Consider the following 20,956-nt stretch of genomic DNA (forward strand, 5'->3'; position numbering starts at 1 on the left):
AGAAATCAGACTTATGATCATAATGGATGTATAATAAAAACACCAACTCTAATGTACTATTTATTTCAATGATTTTCACAGGTAATTCGGGAGGAGGAACCAAACAGTTCCATGAATTCTCTTTATATTGGACCTGAAAAATTACTAATGTTGCACTCAAGGTCTAACTGGAACAATGTCTGTCTCTCATATTTACTGACTAACAGGGATTACAATGGGATTCTTGGGCTTGCTTGGACTGGAAAAACAGGTATAAGTACAGGGTTATGGTTCCAATGTGTTACTGCTGTGACTATAATCACACCTGAAATTAATTATTAGCAATTTTTACATTATGCTCTTTAGGAAATGCTGGAGGGATATGCTCCAAGTTTGCTAACTTTCGAGACAGCCCTGACACAAAAGCATCCCTAAACACAGGAATAATAACTGTTCAAAAGTATGGAGAATATTTGCCTCCAAGAATTATTCATATTACCCTGGCCCATGAACTTGGCCACAGCTTGGGATCTCCTGTAAGTAAAAATTTCTGTAATATATCTGTAATATATCTTCCACGGAATTAGATTTAATAATAATATAAAAAAAAAAAAAAACGGATGTTATACCTCTCCCCCCTGTGTCCTCTGGTCCTCTCTGTGCCTTGTGGTCGCCCCCCTGTGCCCTCTGGCCTGCCACCCCTGTGTCCTCGGGTCCCCTCTGTGCCTTGTGGTCACACCCCTGTGCCCTCTGACTCCCCCCTGTGTTCTCTAGTCTGCCCCCCCTGTGTCCTCTGGTCCCCTCTGTGCCTTGTGGTCGCACCCCTGTGCCCTCTGGTCTCCCCCCTGTGTTCTCTGGTCTGCCCACCTTGTGTCCTCTGGTACCCTCTGTGCCTTGTGTTCGCCTCCCTGTGTCCTCTGGTCTGCCCCCCTGTGTCCTCTGGTCCCCTCTGTGCCTTGTGGTCGCACCCCTGTTCCCTCTGGTCTCCCCCCTGTGTTCTCTGGTCTGCCCACTTTGTGTCCTCTGGTCCCCTCTGTGCCTTGTGTTCGCCTCCCTGTGTCCTCTGGTCCCTTCTGTGCAGCTTACCTCCTCCTTCTCGCCCGCGGCGATTGAAGACATCCGGCTCCTGTGTGCGGCTTCCTCTAGTGCCGGCTTCTAATTTATGATGTGTCATTACAAGCCGGCACTAGAGGAAGCCGCACACAGAAGCCGGATGTCTTCATTCGCCACGGGCAAGATGGAGGAGGTAAGCTGCTGCCCGCTGCCGCTTCTTACATGGGGGGGGGCCCGGCGACATAAGCGGGGGGGCTTAGACACGTAAGCGGGGGTAGGGGGTAGGATAAAAACACAGCGGGGAGCCAGGCACAGGGGGGAAACGAGCAGGGAATCCCCAACGTAGCGGCGGTTCGTATCGGCGGGCGTTCGGAAGTCGAGGATTCCCTGCTTTTGCCATACAAGACGCAGGGACTTTTTCACTCCATTTTTGGGGAGAAATACGGCGAAAAATACGGTAATTTACCAATCAATTTAAGACCTGCCTGTACCTGGTGGTAAAGTCAATTTGTGTGCATTTTGCAGTTTTTAGTAGCATTCCTTTAGCTGTTTTAGTGGAGTTCCTATTCAGGCTGTGTAATAGAGAAGAATAATAGAAATGAAACTCCAAATATTTACTGGATTTTCTTTTTTAGGGGATGCCTATACATATACTTTTCATAGGTTGCTAGTTGCTACATAATCAAATACACCTTCCTACCTCAAAAAAAAATGTCCAAAGACTATCCAAACTTATGGAAGACAATTAAATAATACTATTATTTATTTACTACACGCTTACCGCTGAAATACTGCATTTACTGCACATGTTTGGAAATGCAGAAAAATCTTTCAGAATTGTTTTAAAAAAGAGGAAACTACAGCATGAGGTATTTTACCTACAAAAAACATATTTACCTCAATAGCTACCAGAATTGAGACCAGTGTCACACAAAACTCCAAAAATGGGCTGGTCAAAATTATTAGCACCCTTAACTTAATATTTGGTTGCACACCCTTTGTTTGAGGTCATTGTCCTTCTGGAAGACCCAAGATCTCAGATGCAAACCCAGCTTTCTGACACTGGGTTCTACAGTGCGACTTAAAATTCTCAGATTCCGTGATGCCTTGCACACATTCAAGGCAGCCAGTGCCAGAGGCAGCAAAACAACCCCAAAACATTGTTGAACCTCCACCATATTTCACTGTAAGTACTGTGTTCTTTTCTTTGTAGGCCTCATTCTGTTTTCAGTAAACAGTAGAATGATGTGCTTTACTAAAAAGCTCTATCTTGGTTTCATCTGTCTACAAGACGTTTTCCCAGAAGGATTTTAGCTTATTCAAGTACATTTTGGCACCTGTAGTCTTGCTTTTTTTATGTCTCTGTGTCAGCAGTGGGGTCCTCCTAGGTCTTCTGCCATACTTTTTAATCATAGCATCACATGCTTGAAACAATCTTATCCTCTTGAGGACCACAGGATTTCACCCCCCTAGTGACCAGGCCATTTTTTACAATTCAGCACTCTGCAGTTTTAACAGTTTATTACTCAGCCATACAACTTAGTAGCCAAATTAATCTTGCCTTTTTGTCTGCCATTAACAGAGCTTTCTGTTGGTGGGATCTGATTGCTGCTGAGATTTTTTTTAAATTAATTGAATTGGGGTTTTTTTTAAATGAAAAGTGTCTATTTTTTTTCAAATAATTTCCCTTCCACCTTCCCTCCCGCCCCCCAAGATCCAATCACTTTGATCACCTCTCATAGGCATCATCCTATGAGAGGGAGCAGTTTGTGAGCCACTCAAGGGGACAGCTAAGTGACACAGCTGGTCCCTGTACTAGATCGTAACGCTGTACAACAATAAATTGCTTTTTTCTTTTCTAATTTATCTTCTAACAGCCTGATAGCAGCAAGCTGGCAGGCTGATTATGGAGCCCCACAGTGTTTTATTTAAGGAAAGCTCCCGCTCTAGCGAGCGCAAGCTCCCTGCTAAATTCGCGCATAGCTAGATGATGCACCAGTGCATCCTGGAGGACTGCGGAAGCCACTCTGTGGCCGCCATTCTGCGTTAAGCCGTCACAGAGTGGTTATTTATCCACAATTTTTTGGGAGTTTTGTGTGACATTATGTCCAAATCTGCTATTTAAAACAAAAGTGAAAAAGACTGTATGCTGGTGAGAAATCGTTATTTTATGCAGGAGCAAGCGCAGCTTGGGGAAGACATTTACTTCTTTAGAGCTGTGTGGAGTCTCCTAATCCTTGCATTCAAAAAGGGTCAGTAAGTTCTACTGATATGCAGTGTGACTTTGCAGAGGAGTACTGATATTTGTATTTTTGAGCACTCTGGGTTTTAAAAATGATGGTCATCATAAAAAATAGGTTACCTGCAGCTATCTGCAGTGTAGATACACAAGCACTCTAAAGTGTCATTTTTGTAGTTTAAGTTCTTTTATCCAGTAAGTACAAAGAATACATTTCCATAAAAACCATAAAACCTGGCAAAGTATAAGAAGGTCCTCTGGTTGTATGGTCCACTTAAATTATAATGAACGCAGCAGAAACATTTGTTATAGATGAGCTGGGACAGTTATCATCCCACTATATCATACAAATGCAAACCGATGCTTTACATTTTATTTTCCTTAAAATCAACTCAAAATTGAAACTGCTATAGTTTGTATTTAGTTTACAGTTTAGTCAGGTCACTAACTTATCACCCCTTCCTCAATAAGGTATTTAAAAATTCAGAATTTGTGCTGATATTGATGCGGTGTATAGTGTGATATCATCTGGGCACATTGATGCTCATCAGATACCATTTGAGATTCAAAGTCTGCTTATATTGTGACCAAGCTATTTATTACGAACTTGCAATCTGCTATGAAGGAGGTATTAATGCCTGGTGCATGAGAACACACTGCTTTTTCTCCCATTGCAGTTTATGGAATAATATCCATTTTTGATATTTTTATTTTTTATCTTTTTTGTGTACATACTTTAACAATTTTATTTTTATTTTCAAACACAATCTTGTGCTTTGTATGTGTGATTGTATGAGTGCTGGGTGTGATACGACACTGCAGCACCATGTTTTTAACATTGTATCATACATGTTTATGAAGTTGTAATAAAATGACTGAGTTTAACCACAGCAAGTTATTAAACTCACTTATTGTGCTAAGCACAGTTGATCAAGTTTATTATTGCAAGCATCATGCAGTTTTGGTGTGAGTAGCAATATTTACTAGCGGGAACCAATCCCTATTAGTGCAGCCCAGATACTGTTCTAAGATTCTGATTTATTTTAAAGAGGGAGGGGCAACCCTCAGCGATTTGGGCTACTGCTGATTTCAAGTGACTCATTTGGGCGCAGATATCTTTAGCACTTCTCAGAATGTAATAACACAATAAAGCAACATTTTTTTCTGGATTAGGGAAAGGCATAATGAATTTTTAATTGTACATTATGAAGTCACAATTTAGAGAACTGTTGCTGTAGAATTTGATTCCCCTCAGATTGCTACCTCTACTCTACCAGGATTCTATAGCTACCTGAGCACTGTTGTGCTGCCTAATGGTTGTTGGCCAATAGATTTCTGTGGTACCAATCAATTAAATATACAAACTACGCAATGACACAAAAATGCGGTAGATCATGATTACACTAGTCATGTCATTCAAGACTTTTTGTTTTCATTTCAGCACGATGAAAGTGATGAATGTGCACAATTCACTACTAAAAGTCCAAATGGGAATTTCTTGATGTTTCCGTATGCTGTGGATGGAAATCAGTACAATAATGACAAGTTTTCAGCTTGCTCGATTCACTATATTGGGTCACTTCTAAAACTCAAAAAGGATGAGTGCTTTGTTGGTAACTAAATAATAGCTACATTTACTCCTACTGATGCTACTCTCATAATACTAATGTCAGTACTAGTAAAAATAATAGTAATATACAACACGATACATATAACAACAACAACAAATAACATTTGTAAAGCGCTTTTCTCCCGTGGGACTCAAAGCGCATAAGCATGGCTCCGACCATCGTGGTACAGAGGAAGAATTTTATAAATCTGGAAATGCCAGGCTAAACAGGTGGCTTTTCAGTCTGGATTTGAATAGCTCCAGGGATGGTGCTGTCTTTACTGGGTGTGGTAGGGAGTTCCAAAGAGTAGGGGCAGCATGACAGAAGGCTCTGTCTCCAGATTTTTTGAGGTGCACTCTGGGAGTGACCAAGTTTATAGAACTTGCTGATCTGAGGTTGTGAGAGGTGTGGTGCAGCTTCAGCAAGTCTTTCATGTATCCAGGGCCCAGATTGTGCAGGGATTTGAATGTCAGCAGTCCAATCTTGAAGAGTATTCTCCATTCTACTGGTAGCCAGTGCAGTGAGCGAAGGATCGGTGTAATGTGACAGTGGCGAGGCTGGTTTGTTAGCAATCTGGCAGCAGCATTCTGCACTAATTGCAGGCGACGCAGGTCCTTTTTGGGGAGGCCAGCATAAAGGGCATTGCAGTAGTCCAGCCGTGATGTGATGAAGGCGTGGACTAGGGTTTGAAGATCCTCTGGGGGAATCAGATGTTTAATCTTTGCAATGTTCTTCAGATGAAAGAAGGAAGATTTAACTACAGATGAAATTTGGTTTCTGAAACTCAATTCCCCATCGATTAGTACGCCAAGGCTGCGCACAAGGTTGGAGCTGTTTATGTCTGAATTCCCAATCCTGATTGGTGTTGCTTTAGGATAAAGCTGTTTTGATGGCGGGCACTGGCTTTGGACAAACAGGACCTCAGTTTAGTCAGTATTCAGTTTCAACCAGTTATCATTCATCCATGCCTGAAGCTCAGCTAAGCAAGAGTTTATTTTTGGGGTAGGGTCTGTTCCACCAGGTTTGAAGGATAGGTATAGCTGTGTGTCATCGGCGTAGCAGTGGTACGTCAGGCCATGTCGTTGGATAAGTGTACCGAGTGGCAACATGTAGATTGCAAACAGCAGAGGGGATAGGATTGATCCTTGTGGCACTCCGAATTGTAGAGGTGCAGGTTTGGACATTATAGGTCCTAGGCATACTCTCTGTGTTCTGTCAGTCAGGAATGATCTGAACCACTGGAGGACTGATCCACTGATGCCACAGTACTCCTGCAGTCTGTTAAGCAGGATTTCATGGTCAACTGTATCAAAAGCAGCTGAGAGATCCAACAGGATTAGGATGGAGCATTCCCCTCTGTCCCTTGCCATGAGCAGATCGTTGCAGACTTGGATGAGGGCTGTTTCACAGCTGTGGTGTTTCTTAAAGCCAGATTGTAGAGGGTCCAGGATGTTGTTTACTGACAGCCTGGTTTCAAGTTGCAGATAGACAGCCTTTTCAATAACTTTACCTAAGAAGGGGAGGTTGGAGACAGGTCTGTAGCTGCTCATAGCATCTGGATCCATGGAAGGTTTTTTAAGAAGGGGCTTGATGATTCCTTCTTTTAGAGAGGTAGGAAACCTCCCTGCTTGCAGAGAGCAATTTACTATTTTGTGAAATGCTGGACCAAGCAGGTCAGGACATTTCAGCATATGTTTAGTTGGTCCAGGGTCCAGGTCGCAGGTTGTCTGGCGGAGACGACAGAGGATGTCTGAGATCTCTTCCTCACTAATACTTTTGAAGTCAGTCCAGGGTGTTAGGCTGTTTTTGCAGCTATTTCCATTAGTTGCATGAGTCTTGGGTGCTGTGCTGTGTGCTGTGTCACCACCTTTCAGCAACATTTATCTATCTTCCCTTAGGCTAGGTTCACAGTTTACAGTTGCATAATCCACATGCTACAAGGTGTGTGAACTGCAATGGGGACTGGACATAGACTTTAATGCAAAGCCTGTATGCAGTCAGTTAGAATAACACGATCCATTACTGTGAACAGGCCCATAGAAGTGTATGGGCAGTGAGTTAACATGCAGAATTATTATGCAATGCAACTGACCACTGTGAAACTACTGATTGTAAAACTAACTTTTTAGTTTGCCTCCACATTTCAGTATACTGTCACGAACATACTGTTTCTAATTATGTTCTAATCCTTCCTTTAACAACTATACGACCAATGTGCTTGATCGCGGCGGTAGCCCCAGGGCCGCCTAACACCGATCGTCTATTTAGTCTGTACAGCGCTGCAATCGATGGCAGCGCTGTACTGGGGACAGCCTTGTGACACGGCTGTCCCCCTGGTCGGCAGGGAAGCAATCCGCTGTCATAGGCTGAAGCCTATGACAGCTGATCGCTGTCATTGACAGAGGCCTGGTGCACGCCAAAAACCGCTAGCAGATCCGCAAAATGCTAGCAGATTTTGAAACGCTTTTTCTTATTTTTCTGTAGCGTTTCAGCTAGCGTTTTGCAGTTTTGTGTAGCGGTTTTGGTGTAGTAGATTTCATATATTGTTACAGTAAAGCTGTTACTAAACAGCTTCTGTAACAAAAACGCCGGCAAAACCGCTCTGAACAGGCGTTTTTCAGAGCGGTTTGTGTTTTTCCTACACTTAACATTGAGGCAGAAACGCATCCGCAATCGAAAAAATGCCTCTCCCCGGGAGTATGCGTTTCAGCAAAACGCCTCCCGCTCTGGTGTGAACCACCCCATTGAGATACATTGACCAAGCGTATTCGCAGCCGCAAGTGGCTGCAGAAACGCTGAAAAAGCCGCTCGGTGTGCACCAGCCCTGACTGTGGGAGTGAGGGAGGAGGGGGGGGGTTTAAGCCCAGGGTCCTCAAGGGGTTAAACAAAGCTTACATTTTTATTCAGGTTAAATCAATTTTCATTACAACTAAAATGTACCTTTCCTATGCCACTAATTTTCCAACATAGGCTTATTTTTTTATAGATGATTAAAAGGGAACTTAAAGCGAGGGGTATGGTGGTTGCTATATTTATTTCCTTGTATGCAGTACCAGTTGCCTGGCAGCCCTGGTAATTATTCTGGAATCAGTAGTGTTTGAGGCTGGATTCAAACTTAGATGCATTGCGTTGAGTTGCATAGAGTTGCGTCGCATCCCACTGAAAAAAAGCATGCTGCAATATTTTTTCTTATCTATGAAGGTAGTTTATTGTTAATATAAACAGAAATCTTATATTGAAAAATAACTGAACAAAATAGTAGCATGGGCTGTTGAATAGCAAATTAATTTGAATTCTGACAACCCTAGAGTCATGCAAGTAGGCGGCAGTAATTGCGTTACTCCATAATGCATTAAAGAGAAAATATAGGAACACTGACTAGCACTGAGATATGTTTTACTGCAAAGGACATTATACAGGAAGTTTTTACCATAAATATAGGAGGGGGTTTTATTAGCAAAGAGGTCAGGTTAAGTTGTGTAGTCACCTGCTACGTGAAAGAAGTATTTTTAATTTAACAAAAGGAATCACCTTCATTTTTTTAATTTCTCAGAGAGTGATCGACCAACATGCGGTAACCAGATTGTAGAAGATGGAGAGATGTGTGATGTAGGGTTTGATGACAATGACACTTGTTGTTATAGTGTCAATGCTGAAGAAGTTCTACAGTGTACACTAAAACCTGGTAAACTATGCAGGTGAGAGGAACATATAAAAATCATTTATAATTATATAATAGTGATTAATATAACCACAGCAACTCTTGTGATGATGTATAGAGTGATTCAAATGATGGTGGGTAATAAAGACATTATAGTGTGTCAGCAATAATTGCATACATTTGCATAGCAAACTTATAAAATATATATATATACTCACCACTCATCTAAAAGAATATTAGGAACACCATACTTATACGGTGTTTGACCCCCTTTCGCCTTCAGAACTGCCTTACTTCCAAGCATTGATTCAACAAGGTGCTGAAAGCATTCTTTAGAAATGTTAGCTGATATTGATTGGATAGCATCTTGCAGTTGATGGAGATTTGTGGGATGCACATCCATGGCATGAAGCTCCTGTTCCATCACATCCCAAAGATGATCTATTGGGTTGAGATCTGGTGACTGTGGGGGCCATTTTAGTACAGTGAACTCATTGTCATGTTCAAGAAACCAATTTGAAATTATTTGAGCTTTGTGACATGTTGCTGGGAGTAGCCATCAGAGGATGGGTACATGGTGGTCATGAAGGGATGGACATGGTCAGAAACAATGCTCAGGTAGCCCGTGGTATTTAAACGATGCCTAATTGGCACTAAGAGGCCTAAAGTGTGCCAAGAAAACATCCCCCTCACCATTACACCACCACCACCAACCTGCACATTGGTAACAAGGCATGATGGATCCATGTTCTCATTCTGTTTACGCCAAATTCTGACTCTATCGAGACTCATCAGGCAACATTTTTCCAGTTTTCAACTGTCCAATTTTGGTGAGCTCGTGCAAATTGTAGTCTCTTTTTCCTATTTTTAGTGGGCAGCACGGTGGCATAATGGTTAGCGCTCTTACCTTGCAACGCTGGGTCCCTGGTTCGAGTCCCAGCCAGGTCTACATCTGCAAGGAGTTTGTATGTTCTCCCCGTGTCTGCATGGGTTTCCTCTGGGTACTCTGGTTTCCTCCCACATTCCAAAAACATACAGATAGGTTAATTGGCTCCCCCATAAATTGCCCCTAGACTGCAACACATACAGTACACAATATACAGTACACATAGGACTATTGTAGGGATTAGATTGTGAGCTCCTCTGAGGGACAGTTATTGATAAGACTATATACTCTGTACAGCGCTGTGGAAGCTGTCGGCGCTATATAAATACTAAATAATAATAATAATAAAAGATGAGTGGTACCCAGTGGGGTCTTCTGGGTTGTAGCCCATCCACCTCAAGGTTGTGCATGTTGTGGCTTCACAAATGCTTTGCTGCATACCTCGGTTGTACCGAATGGTTATTTCAGTCAACGTTACTCTTCTATTAGCTTGAATCATTCTCCTCTGACCTCTAGCATCAATAAGGCATTTTCGCCCACAGGACTGGCACATGCTGGATGTTTTTTCCCTTTTCACACCATTCTTTGTAAACCCTAGAAATGGTTGTGCGTGAAAATCCCAGTAACTGAGCAGATTGCTAAATACTCAGTCCAGCCTATCTGGCACCAACAACAATGCCACGCTCAAAATTGCTTAAATCACCTTTCTTTCCCATTCTGGCATTCAGTTTAGAGTTCAGGAGATTGTCTTGACCAGGACCACACCCCTAAAAGCATGTGATTGGTTGATTAGATAATTGCATTAATGAGAAATTGAAAAGATGTTCCTAATAATCCTTTAGGTGAGAAATTGAAAAGGTGTTCCTAATAATCCTTTAGGTAAGTGTGTGTATGTGCATGTATATATGCAAGTGAATGGGTGATGAGAGGTGTGCGCATGTGTTTATTGCTCAGTAGTTAGTGAATAGGTACTGATTGGTGTACAGCTGAGTGCGAATGTGTGGGTGGGTGACTAAGTGCTGATAGGTGAGTGAATGTGTGCTGATAGCTGTTTGGCTGAATGCAGATGTGTAGGTAGGTGGCTGGGTGCTGACAGCTAAAGGTGGCTGGCTGGGGCAGTGTGCACACACGCGGGCAGCGATCGGGCGGCACAGCACATCAAGAAAGAGGACTGCAAGGACAGCAAGGCTGAGTCAGGTAAAAAAGGTGTGGTCTAGGACAGTGGTGTGCAAACTCATTCGCCAAAAGATCAGCAATACAACTATTAAGATTTCTTTTGAGAGCCACATTTCTTTTCAAGACCCATGTTTTTAAGAATCTGTTTAATCCCTTCAGTACCAGCGATCTCTGCCCCATTAAGGAGAGCACTGGTACCAGAAACTGGCTCCTTCCGATGAATCACCGCAGATACCCGCTGCTACTGTCGTCTACGTAGCACACCACACTGCACACCCGTCTCCTCAGGCCACCCACTCTACCCTCTCTATGATGGCAGAACTCTGTGAGCCAGTCAGGAGCAACTTTCATTGGCTCCAGACCATGTGATCAATGCAAGCCAATGGGAGTTGCTTACATTGTTGACAGGGTCACGATCCAATGAAAGTGGCTCCTGACAAGCTCACAGAGCTCTCCCATCATAGAGATGGCAGGACGAGTGAGCTGCGGTGGGGAGAGATTGGCACGAGCGGCGAAAGCTGCGAGAATACGCGACGACGGTGATGTGAAATCTACGCCCCGGCAGGAATAACAGCATCAAAATGGGGCATTGATTTCAATCACCGCCTTCCGGAAGTGGTTAAACTAGCTACTGACATTAAATAAAACTAGATATCATAGTAATAATCTTATTATCATGACCAAAAACCATTTTTGACATTAAAATTCAAATCTGACAATACTCACATTTATCGTGAAGAATGACCTTGCATTTCCTTGGAATTTTGATAATGATTAATAATGAATAGCCCACACATTGCCACTGCCTTGCATTAATAATGAATAGCACCCACATTGCTACCACCTTGCATTAATAATGATTAGCCCACACATTGACACAGCCTTGCATTAATAATTGTGGGTGACACTGGGCTGACTCACAGGGTTACACAGGGCCGACTAACAGGGTCAACTGGGGCAACTCGGTGGCGTAGTGGTTAGCTCTCTCGCCTTGCAGCACTGGGTCCCTGGTTCGAATCCCAGCCAGGGCACTATCTGCAAAGAGTTTGTATGTTCTCTCCGTGTCTGTGTGGGTTTCCTCCGGGCACTCCAGTTTCCTCCCACATTCCAAAAACATACGGATACGTTAATTGGCTCCCCCTAAAATTGGCTTTAGACTACAGTACTTACACTACATAATATAGACATATGGCCAGGGCTGTGGAGTCGGAGTCGTGGAGTCGGAGTCGTGGAGTCGGGCAATTTTGGGTGCCTGGAGTTGGAGTCGGAGTCGGGAAAAAATGCACCGGCTCCGACTCCGACTCCTAATGAATTTGTAACTGTAATTAAAATAGAAAATATGATAAAATGTTCTATTTCTCAGATAATAGTCATTAAAAATAATGTGTATACATATACAGTATATATACAGTAATAGCTGTGCTTTGTCCACAAAAATGAAATAAACCAATCAAAATTAGTTACTTGTGCTGCTTCAATAAAGCAGTCCCCGTATTTTTAAGGTCAGATATACATATCTGATTGTGACTGTATATATGATGTGTACACAGGAATCTCTTATATATACTAAATAACATCTATGCTGTACGTATAAAGCCTGATGTGTAGCTGTGTCACTAATAGAGATGGTCAACGAGATGGAAATAATTCCGCATTGATGCTGATTTATGCAAATGTATGCACTACCTTTGCTGATGAAATCAAATAATTTGATATGTTATTAAAATTTGGTTTGGTGACTACAAATTAAAGGGTAACTGAGACGGATGAAAAGTAAAGTTTTATACAAACCTGGGGCTTCCTCCAGCCCCCTTCAGGCTAATCAGTCCCTCGCAGTCCTCCACCACCCAGATATTCTGCTATGAGTCCTGGTAATTCAGCCAGTCAGCTCTGTCCGGCCGCATGCTGCTCCCACAGCCAGGAACATTCTGCACCTGCGCAATAGTGCTGCACAGGTGTAGTATGCTCCTGGCGGCGGAGTGTGTGCATGCGCACTACGCCAGACTGGCTCAAGTACCTGGACTCATAGCAGAAGATCCAGGTGGTGGAGGAGGACAACGAGGGACTGATTATCCTGAAGGCGGCTGGAGGAAGCCCCAGGTATGTATAAAACTTTAATTTCATCTGTCTCAGGTTTACTTTGTTACACAATAGTACTATACTCTACATATGCACTCCTCACAGAGCTGCAGGGAATCCACTGAGAATGTTGTGCACATTGAACACAGAGGTGTTGTCTGTTTACAATCTCCTCATTCCCCTGCAGAGTACCTGCACATCATTCTTACATGTACCCACACTTACATTGCCTAGGGCCTGATAGATGTTCTTTGTTCCGGCCTGTACCTTTTACAAGTACTCTTACCAAGGACTAGTTTTAGTCTAAAGGGAATAAATATAGTAGTCTACATATCCTTCTCACTTCAGTTGTCTTGTAAAATTCCTAAGCGTTGGCAGTTAAGAGACGAATTTCATGTTACATACTTTTAATCAACAAAATTGTAATATGCAAATTAGAGGAGTCGGAGTTGTGGAGTCGGAGTCGGTGGAATCCTAAACCGAGGAGTCGGAGTCGGAGTCGGTGGATTTTTGGACCGACTCCACAGCCCTGCATATGGCAATTGTAGGGATTAGATTGTGAGCTCCTTTGAGGGACAGTTAGTGACAAGACAATAAATATATATATATATATATATATATATATATATATATATATATATATATATATACTGTACAGCGCTGCGTAATATGTCGGCGCTATATAAATATTAAATAATAATAATAACTCACAGGTTGATACTGGACTTACTTTAGACCCTTCAGCAATGTACTAGTTATAACTAGTACATTACTGAAAGGTCTAAAGCCAGCCAGTCAACATGCAGCCTGCTTGGGGCTACAAGAACCAGCAGAGATCAACTTTATTATACAGTTCCTATCTATTCCCATTATATAAGTTGAAGGTACACCAAAATAAACCATGTAGATTCCTGCTGGTTCTTGTAGTCCCATGCAAGCTGAATAATTTTGACTGGCCAACTTTAGACCTCTCAGCAGTGTACTAGTTATGGAACATGAGGCCCCCTAGTAGTGCTCAGCCCACCCATTCACATCCAACACAAAAAACTATAATTACAAGCAGCAGCCCAGGTAGCATACCGTTACATCTCGGGGGGGGGGGGGGGGGGTTGGGCAGAGCATAATGGCAGGTTAGCCCCAGCCGCTATCAAAGCTGCACTCAAATGGCTAAAGGGCCACATACAGCGGATTCAGACCTCTGGTCTAGGAGATTTGGGTCCCAACATAGGCAGTAATGTAAATTACGGCTATAGCAGTGCCCAGTGGGTAATTTGGGCTCCAGCAACTGATGATAATAACAGTGCTATTTGCCCGCCAGCAATAGCTGGAAGCTGAATTGCATCTTACCTCCACTGTATGATGCCTTGGAGGAGGAATAGTAATTCACACTCCCGGGAAATGTGCCACAGCAGGGTGAGACGATTTTTGGCTTTCCCCTGCGCTCAAATTTCCCGGCGCCTGCTAGGCCAGCGAGGTATCTTTAAGACTACGGTGGCTGGAAGAAGCCCCAGGTAAGTAAAAGTGCACTCTTTATTTTCAACTCAGGAATTCTTTAATACGTGTTACTATATGTCTTTTTGGCAGACTAACCACTTAATTGCAGTGGTTTGTAGCTGGCTATAACCCATATCTTTTCAGCTACAAATTACTGCCAGTGTAACATAGCTCCAGCAGATAACATTAGCAGCAACTGCACCTAACAGATTGATGGTTACTACAAATGGGCTTGTATGATTTTACAGTGTTACTTTTGAATCTTTCAGTCCCAGTCAGGGTCAGTGCTGCAGCCAATTGTGCTCCTACAAACCAGAAGGAGAGCATTGTCATGATGAAACAGAATGTACTTATGAAAACTACTGCACAGGAGAATCTGCAAAATGCCCAGCTCCCACCCCAAAGAATAACTACACCATCTGCCACAATGGAACAAGAATATGTGTAAATGGGGTAAGTCATTTTATTGTTTTATGAAAGAATAGTGCTCAAGATTTCTTGCTATTATGAGTATTTAGTACAGGATGCTATTTATTTTATTTTGTTTTGGTATACCCTGTATGCTGTTGTACAGTGCCACGGAAGTTTCTGGCACTATATAAATTGATTATAATAATAAATAATAATAATTTATAATGAGCTACATCTCCGATTCCTGTTGTTTACATATACATTTGCAGAAGACAAAATAAAAATCCATATTGCTTGGCACTGCTGTATTTTTTGTTTTGCCAACATTCCCTCTCTTCTACAACACAAGCCAGATAGCTTAATAGATAAAGGCAAATGTTACTGGTCAATATGCAGAGTTGTTGAGTATATGGAGGAAAACAGTTTATTCAATAGTACCGGTAATATCCTTCTGGCGTTCAATTACACCCGTCATTCCACTTCTTTATATGAGGCTATAGAGCTGGGGAAAGCCACCTGCTGGCCAAGCAGCAAAAACCTTGTGTTATCACTACTAGCAGAAACCTGACGCAAGTTTTCACTGTGAATGGCAATACACATTTACTGCTGCATGGCCAGGTGGTTCCCCCAGTTTTAAACTATCCCAGTCAGTTTCATAACCATCCCAGTCTGACACTGTCAATACCCATAAATGCTTGGAGACTCCCAATTAATAATTGGCAGAGTGCTTGCCTGAACTTAATCTTGTACCGAATCTAGGCTCCATTTCAGTAGATGTGATGCTAAACGATTGCTCATCAGTGTCAGATCCCTGCAAAGGCCACACACAGGAACCGCAGTTGCCACCCTAGGGAGCTAACTTGAAAGAGGGGGCTGTTGTATATGTATGTTACACATAAGGGGGATGCACTTTTTTCTAAATTTATTGAAGTATTTATATAGCGCCGACATATTACGCAGCACTGTACAGAGTATATTGTCTTGTCACTAACTGTCCCTCAGAGGAGCTCACAATTTAATCCCTACCATAGTCATACGTCTATGTATGTATCGTGTAGAGTGCTAACCACTACACCACCGTGCTGCACATGAAATGGTGGGGGGCTGCTAGATGCACAAGTAGTGGTTACTACATATGGAAAGGTGGATGCACATGGAAAGGTAGCTGCATTCACGCCGGCAGAGCTGCGGATTGTGAAGATGGACGGGCATGGCGACCCAGACAGGAAATGTATTAATGCACACATTACATGCACATATATGCACTGGAACAGCAGCGAGATGGCAGATGCAACGGACTTAGCTGATTCCTGAGAGATTTCAGCAAGAAATTGATTGGGAATTGGCCTGTGGTATATGGGCAGGCAACAGATTTCACTCCAATCAGATTCAATCATAGAGAGATCTGACTCTTGGTCTATCTGCCAGTTGTTTTAAATGAAAAAGGTAGATTTGCTACAGATATACTGGGTCTTACTACTAAAACTCTACTTCAGCTTCAATATATGTGAGAGAGGTCATAAAAATATTATTTATTATTATTATTATTATTGGCACAGCAGTCCTATGAACCAGTATCTATTTGTTTACTGTACTGATCTCCAAAACAGATTATAAAATCTCAGAGAGAGTACAGACCATTCCTTTTCTGTGTAGCCTATTTATTATAACACCAGAGGTGTGCTATTTATTTCATTAATGGCAACACATTCCAATGACCCCCCAAAAATTGCATGTGTGGAAGCACCTATAGGGATGCATGGGTACGTTTTGCATGCCTATTATGCCTCGGTTGTCTTTTGCATTTTACTGCAATGAACCATAACCTAGGTCCCTAAACCAGTGTGAGAAAGGGTAACTTTCCCTGCAAGATTTAAATCTAAAACTTTAAGTCAATTACGTTTTCAAACAGGATCCGTAATGTATGTATATAAATAGATTATTTTCCTACAGGTTTAACATGTTTAACTCACACAGTGAGTGGTTACAATTTCATTTAATTTTCAGTTCATTAAATGGTTAAAGAAATCTATACAAAATTATTTATAATTTTATGTGGCCTTAACTGGTGCAAGCATGCGGATCAGATGTTTTATTACGGCTCTTACTTTGCTAATTAGAAAAGAATACATATATCCAGGCACATCGCCTCTAGTTAGGACATTAAATAAGTTATTAAAGAAAGGGAGGTGCTGAAGGGGGTGTGGCTAAAAAACAACAAAAATCTATTAACCCTTCGCACTCTCGCATGCAAATGTTCAAACAAATGCATTCACATCCAGGCACAACTGTTATCCCTACAGCTAAGTTAAAAGCCGGGGTTTTAGTTCACAGAAGAATGCATTCTTATGCTTAGTCACCTATACTGCGCAGAAGTACCCAGGTAAACATAGGTGTCCTAACTCTAGCCCTGTAACATGCATAGTGCAAACATGCAAACACATTCATTGCATTAAACCTATCAATGGATTAGGAGCACACATCTTGACGTCCTCTCCTGGGACAGACAGTGCATCTTACCAATCGCACAAGGGAGCTAACGCTATGTGTCCATGTGCACCATGCACATACACGAGCATAAGCTGTGTGCATGCTGATAAACACATACAGGGGAAGGAGGGAGTGCACTGAATTAGACCCTAGCCACAGGAGTCAGTAACAAGAAAAAAATACATTTATCCAGGCACATCGCCTCTAGTTAGGACATTAAATAAGTTATTAAGGAAAGGAAGGTGCTGAAGGGTAAGTAAGATGCACTGTCTGTCCCAGGAGAGGACGTCAGGATGTGTGCTCCTAATCCATTGATAGGTTTGATGCAATGAATGTGTTTGCATGTCTGCACTATGCATGTTACAGGGCTAGAGTTAGGACACCTATGTTTACCTGGGTACTTCTGCGCAGTATAGGTGACTAAGCATAAGAATGCATTCTTCTGTGAACTAAAACCCCGGCTTTTAACTTAGCTGTACGGATAACAGTTGTGCCTGGATGTGAATGCATTTGTTTGAACATTTGCATGCGAGAGTGCGAAGGGTTAATAGATTTTTCTTACTTTGCTAATTGGCATATTTCCAGAAGCTGAGAGATCCAGGAAGGTTTATAGCCAAAGAAGTCAGGAAAAAGCAAAATGCAACACTTCTGTCTTCAAACAGAATGTGTAGCTATGTTCAGAAAACAAGGTCATAATTCATTGATTCAGGACAGCAGGTGAAGGCATGTAAAATATACATGTTTTTGTAGGCCAAGCATTTATCTTGGTTCCTTTCAACCTGCAATTCAAAATCCCAGTGACTCAGCGTTTCCATAGTTGAGTCAGAAAGCAGGTCAGCAAATTATTGTTAAGCATAGTCTACTTTATTTATACAAGTTACAGGTGTGCTTTAGCGTTTGAAGGGGATGGTCAGTAGGGATATCTAAAGTTTTCTGATTGTCCCTCAGATGCTGGGTGTGAAAAGGAGAACAAAGGAGAAAATATGTTCAACCAGGGCCTGGACAACACTCTGCACTGGTTCACTTGCAGGTTTGAACAGTTGGCAGAGGACCTGCAAAAGAACCTCAGCAGTGGATATGGTCTCTATCTCAGCAGTAAAATCGGTTAATGAAGCCACTGAGGTGAAAAGGAGCTATTTTTATCCATCTCTACGCCAAAGAACTGAATAAACAGGAGATTTGTGCATTCTCCCTTTAAGATCTGACATTAATTTGACTCTGCCTGACTGCACGAAATACAATAAACATGATTATGTATTGGAAGAGCTAATCATTTCTAGTAATAGTATTTTGTCTTCTTTTCATTTAGATGTGTAGCCAATCAATCTGCACAAAATATGGATTAGATCAATGTGATTGTGACACTGAGAACATGTACGAGAAATGTCAACTATGTTGTCAGAAGCCAGGTAATCATGAATGTTCAAGAACCAATACAATACAATAATGCAATAACATTTGCAAAGCGCTTTTCTCCTATAGGACTCAAAGCTCATAGTTGTGTCTCAGATCAATACAGGGTTGCAGGCTGGGTTGTGTTACAGAGGAGATAGTCAGATGTTCATGAATGCCAGACTGAAGAGGTGGGTTTTCAGTTTTGACTTAAATGCTTACAGGGATGGAGCTGTCCTGATTGGGTGTGGCAGGGAGTGCCAAAGTGTAGGGGCAGCATGACAAAAGGCTCTATCTCCAAAGGTTTTGAGGTGGACTCTGGGGGTGACCAAGGTGTTACATCCTTTTGATCTAAGATTGTGGGGGGTGTGATGCAGTTGCAACAAGTCCTTCAGGCATCCAGGGCCCAGATTGTGCAAGGATTTGACTGTCAGGAAGCCAATCTTAAACAAAATTCTCCATTTTATCGGTAGCCAGTGGAGTGAGCACATGGTTGGTGTTACGTGGCAATGGCGGGGTTGGCTCGTTAACAGCCTTGCGGCGGCATTCTGTACTAATTGCAGGCGGCATAGGTCTTTCTTATGCAGGCCTGTGTAGAGGACATTGCAGTAGTCCAACCTTGATGTGATGAAGGCATGAACTAGGGTTGGAAGATCCTCTGAAGGAATGAGGTGTTGCAATATTCCTTAGGTGAAAGAAGGAATGTTTCACAACAGCTGAGATTTGATTCCTGAAGCTAAATTTCCCATCAATCAGTACTCCCAGGCTGCGCACACAGTCTGAGTTGTTCAGGTCTGAGCTCCCTATCCTTAGCGGTGTTGGTTGAGACAGGGGCTGCTTTGCTGTTGGGCCCTAACCCTCGATAACAAGAACCTCAGTTTTGTCAGCATTAAGTTTTAGCTAATTATTATTTATCCATTCCTGAAGCTCAGCTAAACATGCGTTTATTTGTGGAGTAGGGTCTGTGACGCCAAGTTTGAATGACAAGTATAGCTGGGTGTCATCAGCATAGCAATGATATGTCAAGCCATGTTTTTGTACGATTTCTCCAAGTGGCAGCATGTATATGGTAAAAAGTAAAGGGGATAATATTGCGCCCTGAGGTACACCATATTTTAGTGGTACGGGGTTGGAGAGGAAGGGCCCTTAGGCTACTCTTTGTGTTCAGCCAGCCAGGAAGGAGTTGAACCACTGGGGAACAATGCCATCTATGCCACAGTACTTTTGTAGCCTGTTGAGCAAGATTTCATGATCGCCTGTGTCAAAAGCCGCTGAGAGATCGAGCAAAATCAGGATGGAACATTTACCCTTTTCTCTTGCCATGAGCAGATCATTGCAAATCTGGGTGAGGGCTGTTTCACAGCTGTTATATTTCCTGAAGCCAGATTGAAGGGGGTCAAGGATGCTGTTTCTGGAGAGCCTGGCTTCAAGTTGGAGGTAGACAGCCTTTTCGATAACTTTTCCCAGAAAGGGAAGATTTGAGACAGGTCTGTAGCTGTTTAGAGCATATGGGTCTAAGGATGGTTTCTTGAGTAGTGGCCTGACGATTGCTTCTTTCAGACAAGAGGGAAACCACCCTTCTTGTAAGGAACCGTTAACTATTTTGTGGAATGCCTGTGTAAATAGATCAGGGCATTTCAACATGAACTTAGTGGGGCCAGGGTCCAGATCGCAGGTAGCCGGGCGAAGGTTTGAGAGGATATCCCAGATGTCTTTTTCAGTGATTCCCTTAAAATCAGACCATGGTGGTAGACTATTTTTGCATCCGTTATTTTGCTCTGCATGGGTTTCTGGGGCTGTGAATTGAATGGCAGATCGTATGGAGGTGACTTTGTCTGAGAAAAAGTGGGCACATTTCTCACACAGTTCCTGTGAAGGTCTGATACTGGATTTCCTGCAAGATGGATTGCAGAGATTGTCAACCGTGCGGAAAAGTTGGGCAGGTCTGTTGGCTGCATTTGCAATTTTGTGAGACAGGAATAAGGACTTCTTTTTGTTAATCATCGTTTGATATTTTTTCAGGTGAGCAATTAGGGAAAGTTTGTCATCAGGAGACTGATGTTTGCGCCACCTTCGTTCCAGTCTACGTCCCTGTTTCTTTAGTTCCTTTATAGAGTTGTCAAACCAGCGAGCGTGATGTAATGGTGCGGAACGTTTAATCTTTAAGGTAGCTATGGCGTCAAAAGCGGCTGAGACATCATGGTTATATTTAAGGACCATGGATTCAAGGCCTAAGTTGTGATCTGTCAGTCCGCCTAGATTGACCACTTTCAATGACAGCTGTATAATTAAAACCAGTAATGACAAAATCTTCTAAAGTGACACCATACACACAAATATACAATACAGTCTATAGCCATATTACTCAGTTGCCAAAGCTACATGGGTTTAAAGCTGGCAATACACAGTTGCGTAGCAATAAGGGGTGCAGAGGTTGAAACCACACCAGGGCCCCTTGACAACAGGGGCCTACATGTGGCCATTAT

At 42.5% G+C, this 20,956-nt stretch overlaps 1 protein-coding gene across 8 annotated transcripts in view; it reads left to right on the forward strand.

The window, feature by feature from the left end:
• LOC137510933 (disintegrin and metalloproteinase domain-containing protein 10-like) overlaps positions 1–20,956 on the forward strand; it is a 191,259-nt gene that overhangs the window by 130,886 nt on the left and 39,417 nt on the right. For 7 of the 8 annotated variants that reach the window (XM_068233944.1, XM_068233940.1, XM_068233943.1 and 4 more), the window contains 6 exons: positions 82–250; positions 346–515; positions 4,713–4,884; positions 8,435–8,579; positions 14,447–14,630; positions 18,388–18,487. In XM_068233944.1, coding sequence (XP_068090045.1) covers positions 82–250; positions 346–515; positions 4,713–4,884; positions 8,435–8,579; positions 14,447–14,630; positions 18,388–18,487 — 940 coding nt within the window. The remainder of the gene's footprint in view (positions 1–81; positions 251–345; positions 516–4,712; positions 4,885–8,434; positions 8,580–14,446; positions 14,631–18,387; positions 18,488–20,956) is intronic. The other variant, XM_068233946.1, reaches the window with a different exon arrangement.

This window comes from Hyperolius riggenbachi, chromosome 1 (genome assembly GCF_040937935.1).
Source record: "Hyperolius riggenbachi isolate aHypRig1 chromosome 1, aHypRig1.pri, whole genome shotgun sequence".
NCBI classification, from domain to species: Eukaryota; Metazoa; Chordata; class Amphibia; order Anura; family Hyperoliidae; genus Hyperolius; species Hyperolius riggenbachi.